This window comes from Microplitis demolitor, chromosome 5 (assembly GCF_026212275.2).
Source record: "Microplitis demolitor isolate Queensland-Clemson2020A chromosome 5, iyMicDemo2.1a, whole genome shotgun sequence".
NCBI lineage: Eukaryota > Metazoa > Arthropoda > Insecta > Hymenoptera > Braconidae > Microplitis > Microplitis demolitor.
This window is the reverse complement of record NC_068549.1, coordinates 18928315-18933440: the sequence shown is the minus strand read 5'-3', so window position 1 is coordinate 18933440 and position 5126 is coordinate 18928315. Positions and strand designations below refer to the sequence as shown.

Genomic DNA, 5126 nt, shown 5'->3' with positions numbered 1-5126 from the left:
CATTCATAATACAAAACATTTTCATTTCTTAGGTCAAGTAAAAATTTTCTTAGGGCGAGTAAAAATTTTTTACGCCCAAAAAAATTTTTTTTCCTGTACACAACAATTAAAAAAAAAATTTAATTTAAGCGCATTAAAACAATTCGGATAAATAATATTTATCTTTAATTATTATATTAACGCATTTCAGTTTTTTATCTGTTTTCTGAGTTTGCAATTAACATCACAAAAAAATAGTATCGTTTTAACGATACAATAATTTTGTTATTATTATTATTATTAATATTATTATTATTATTATTATTATTATTATTATTATTACAATTATTTAATTCATCATCATTGCGTGCAATATGTCAGCATTTCTAACTAAAATTTTTTCCATGACGTTTTACAAAAAAAAAAAATTCTAATAAAAATATAAGTTTTATTAATAATTATATTATTATATTAAATAAGTAATTATTACATTTATTAATTAATATTGTTCATCACGTTTATGTTCACCACGACAATTGATATTTAGTAGTGCGTTTGATGTGAGAATGTGATGTATGTTAATGTAAATAATAAGTTTTGTTCGGTATGAAAGTAAATTTATGGGGATAGATATTTGACATTTATTTATTATCAATTATGATACCCAGCATTTTATTACAACTAATTAATTAATTATTAATTCAAAAAAAAAAAATTAAAAAATTGAAAATAACAAAAAAAAATGATAATAAATAATTATGTACTTAGTTTATAATTTTATGTCGCGAGAAATCCGCCGTCTATGGGTAATGTTATGCCGTTTATCATTGAACTGCGATCACTTAACAGATAAACAATTGCGTCGATAACTTCGTCAACCTCTGTAAAATATATCATGAAAATTAATTATGATGTTTATTTGAAAAGAAACAAAATGTATGTATGGTCTTGGATTATACAATTTGTCTAGGCATGAGAGTTTATTACAGAAGTAACAAAAAAAAAAAAAAAGAAAAAAATTATTATTTTTATGTCAATGTGAGTGAATTATTTAAAAAAGAGGATGATTTTAAAAATACATAGTACAATTTCTTACCGGCAAAACGTCCGAGAGGTATTTTTTCTAACATACTACGAGCTTTTTTTGGATCTTCCCATCCTAATTTTCCCATTGCTGTCATAACTACTGTTGGATTTACTGAGTTTACACGAATATTATGTGGACCTAATTCTAAAGCCATTGTTCTAAAATAATTATTTTATTATTATTATTATTTATTGATATGAATAGTAAATAAATATTAATACACTGAAAAAATAGTATATTACACACTGAGGGAGAAAAGGACATTTCGACCGGGTGTATAATTGTCTACTCGAGTCGAAAGTGAGATTAGAACGTCCTGCCCTCTGTGGTGTGTATACTATTTTTCACCAGATCTGCACCTGGAAGTTTAGATTTTTGCCTCTGTGGGAAGAATGACACATGCGCTAATTTTTAACATTTGTTTTTTCATTGAAGGGAAGAATGAATTTTTTCCATCTAAACTATGGAAGCTGGGTCGACTCAACTTCAATTTCGTAAGGAAGTGGCTTACCTCGTGCAGTTTCAACATGTGCTTTATGAATTTATAGAAAGGTAGGACCCTCATTCGTACTTTTAACAGTTTAGAGTCCTGGTGGATCCGAATTACTGTAAATTACGTGAATTACCGTATTTTGCGGTAAAAGTTTCGGTATTTCAAGGAAAATTGCGGTATTTTAAGGCAAGTTTTCATTAAAATACAGTATTTTGCGGTAAAATAGGGTAATTTACCACAAAAGTCGGTAATTAAAGTGTATATGTTGAAACTTGCCGTGAGATAGAGCCACTTTTTTACAAGTGGAAGGTGATCTGACCCGGCTTTCATACTAAACAGGGTACGAATGTAAACTTTTGGCGCAGGTATAGTAAAAAATAACTTTTGTAACAATAATGTTATCTTAATTAGTAAGTCAATGAAAATTATTAAATTAATATTTAAGTTGAAGAATAATTTTCTTGACTAGAAAATCGAAGTTTATTTACACAATTCAAAAAAAAAGATCAGCATATTTCGAGCTGAACTCAGAGCACTTCGATTAAGAAAATGATTTTGAATGAAACCTTCAAATTTTTTACAAATATATCAGATTACAAATTTCTACCAGCATAATTTCTTGTGAGACGAAAATACAATATTTTTAAAAGTTATTCATTCTTTCAGTGTAAATAACTTTAAAAAAAAAAAATAATAAAATACTTTGTTAACATATCGACAGCTCCTTTTGATGCGCAATAGACAGAATGATCTTTAAGTGCAGCGTGACTCGCTTGGGAGGATACGTTGACAATACTTCCGGCACATTTCTGTTCAATCATATTTTCAGCAACGACTTGAGAGATATTGAATACTGACTTAACATTGACATTCATTGTCAAGTCAAATTGACTTTCTGTCAGTTGTAAAAATGGCGCCAAACATGCAACGCCTGCATTGTTAACAAGCATATGGATCGGCAGTATTGTTTTAATGGCATTTCTTGTAGCTTCCCAATCAGTAACATCCACTACGATTGTTTGGATCCTTGGGTTTTGTTGTTTCAACGTTTCAAGATTTGATTTTGTTTTCGAAAGGGCGATCACTGTTCCATTGTATTTGGACAAGCGAAGAGCTAATTCTCTACCGATACCTTTAATTTTTATATAGTGAAAATTAATATATTAGTTATGAATTATGATTAACAGACTTAATAAAATTATTTTTCTTTAATTATTTTAATGTAAAATTTGTCAATAAATTTTTATAAAAATATTAAATACTAATTAACGTTTATTTCAGAACTTGAAGTTTTTTCCAGCGCACGTAGGATATCCTGTTTCTAAAAAGGTGTGAAAATATAAATATCTAGCTCTTCCCGTATGAAAAAACAATATATGGTTAAAAGGGCTCTCAAATTTCTGTGCGCGTAGTGTAATTTACTATTACGTTTTTTAAAAGTTAGTCAATTTAATTCAACTAACGGCAATATGACAATTATTATTAAACATTCGATACAGTGATAATAAATGTTCGAGAAAAAATATGACCATCCGATAAAAGTGTTGATATATATAATTAAACGCTCAGTAAATGTTGTTAGTCACTAAATTTAATGCTTAGTGTCTGTTTATTTCTTTGATTTGCTAATCAACTTTAACTACATAATTAATAATTAATTCATTGATAGTTAATCAGAAACTTTCGAATTAACATGGACGAAATTGAGTTCGAATATATATGCGAAATAATTTTTGAAAATACAAGTGATCCGGCTATATTAGAAAGACTAAAACAAGTTGATATTCTTTGGAAAAATTCTATCGATAAAATTCTTGAAACTTGGATACATGGAGGAGGGCATGTTTGAATGAAATTCATAAACTCAAAACTCATAAATTGGTAGAAATTCGAAACCTTCACCGCAAACGAAAACACTACAATATTTATATTTTATGTAATTTCCAATCGTTTAGTAGAATTTTTTACACAATAATAATAATATTTAAAAAGGCATCCCAGATAGCAAAATGACGTCTTGATGAGTTCTAAATGAGTTCCTATTCAAGATTTGGACGTCCATCAACATCTTAAAGAAGTCGTTAAGAAGTTCTCAAGATGTTGAATGAGCCACCTAGCGAACTCAATAAGACGTCTTTAAAAAGAGTTCTTTTTTCTGATTTCGTAAATAAGACTTCATTATGAATTTACCATGACGTCTTTAAGGAGCTCCTAATTTTGACTTCATAAAGAAGCTATAATTAGAATACATTCAGGCGTCACAAAACTGACGTCTTATTTATGGGGTCTTCAAGAACTCTTAATTACACTGTGAAAAATTCCCATTAAATTTTACTATGGGTGAATTGTAACCCCGGACCAAAAAAAAACTGGTACAAAATTTACAAGTGTCTCATAGTAAACGTATGCGCAGACGACACGATTGGGACCTTTGCGCATACGTTTACTATGAGACGCTTGTAAATTTTGTACCAGTTTTTTTTTGGTCCGGGGTTACAATGCACCCATAGTAAAATTTAATGGGAATTTTCCACAGTGTAAGAGTTCTTAAAAATGACATCTTTAAGAAGTCATCATAAGACTTCTTGATGACTCCTTCAAAAAGACGTCGTAAAGCAGTCATTGCGACTTGAATCCTGTCTGGGATATAATTAAAAACAAATACTCAGTACTTGTCACAAAAAAAATTTAAAAAATACTGAAAGAATAATTAGTTACTTCCCTGACTAAGAAAAATTATTTGGAATGATTCAAAACAATTTGACTGGAGTAATATATAGATATACACTTTACATGGAGCAAATCATTTCTCTTAATAAGGGTTAAAATTTAAAGTATATTTTGTTATTGATCAATTTATACTTATCATATTACCTTGTCCAGCACCAGTGACTAAAATACGCTTTGATTCAAATGAAATATTCATGTTATCAATTTAAAATTTATTAACGCACTGAAAATTTAATTATCTTTACAATATTTATAAAATTTTGTATGTAAATAAAAAAAGCATAACTGATGATAATAATGAAAAAATATATTACATAAGCGCTAAGATTAAAATTGAGGATATATATGCTAATAAAAGTATATGGATAAAAATATTGATAATCTTCTGGTGTGTACTCTTAAATACATATTTAGTATCATTAAAAAATGTATGCTATCAAATACATATGTATATAAAATACTTAAAAATCAGTCGGTTAGCCAGAGTAACACACTGCTGACATCTAATGTAGACAGTGGTAAGGCTATAGCTAAAATGTTATCTCTCTGATGAAGAACTTTAGGGTTTCCTGGTCCCGCTTCCTCTCTGTCGGTTACATGAAACGCTGCTCTGACATCAGTGGGAAAACTAAAATGTCATCCGATTGTTGTTACCCTACTTCACTGTTTATATTTTTATATTTACATTTCACTTCGCATACCGTAAGTTTACCAAGAACACAAATAAATAATTTCAACACCTGTTGAAATTGGTAAGTTTTTAAATTATACTGATTGTTGCTTACGATAATTAGTTTAGTTACAATTAAATAAATTAATAATTTTGTGTAGATAAAA

At 28.5% G+C, this 5126-nt stretch overlaps 1 protein-coding gene across 3 annotated transcripts; it reads right to left on the bottom strand.

The window, feature by feature from the left end:
* Positions 1 to 606: 606 nt before the first annotated feature.
* On the bottom strand, positions 607 to 4691 carry LOC103569070 (L-xylulose reductase). 3 transcript variants are annotated; one of them, XM_008546158.2, is made up of 5 exons: positions 4604 to 4691; positions 4434 to 4512; positions 2262 to 2691; positions 1076 to 1224; positions 607 to 860 (listed from the first exon to the last, which is right to left on the bottom strand). In XM_008546158.2, the coding sequence occupies exons 2-5, from the start codon at positions 4483 to 4485 to the stop codon at positions 757 to 759; spliced, it is 735 nt and encodes a 244-aa protein (XP_008544380.1). In that variant the 5' UTR covers positions 4486 to 4512; positions 4604 to 4691; the 3' UTR covers positions 607 to 756. The 3 variants fall into 3 exon arrangements, with proteins under 3 accessions (XP_008544380.1, XP_014296902.1, XP_008544379.1); XM_014441416.2 differs by having other exon boundaries at positions 4434 to 4528; positions 4604 to 4623; XM_008546157.2 differs by having other exon boundaries at positions 4434 to 4687.
* Between the last annotated feature and the right edge of the window lie 435 nt (positions 4692 to 5126).

What these genes read in the sequence shown, in the direction of transcription:
- LOC103569070 (XM_008546158.2), bottom strand. Translation starts at nt 4,485, where the DNA reads ATGAATATTTCATTTGAATCAAAGCGTATTTTAGTCACTGGTGCTGGA. An exon ending in GCTGTCGATATGTTAACAAA is followed by an intron (nt 1,225 to 2,261) that starts GTATTTTATTAT and finishes TAATTATTTTAG; the next exon opens with AACAATGGCTTTAGAATTAG. An exon ending in ACCTCTCGGACGTTTTGCCG is followed by an intron (nt 861 to 1,075) that starts GTAAGAAATTGT and finishes TATATTTTACAG; the next exon opens with AGGTTGACGAAGTTATCGAC.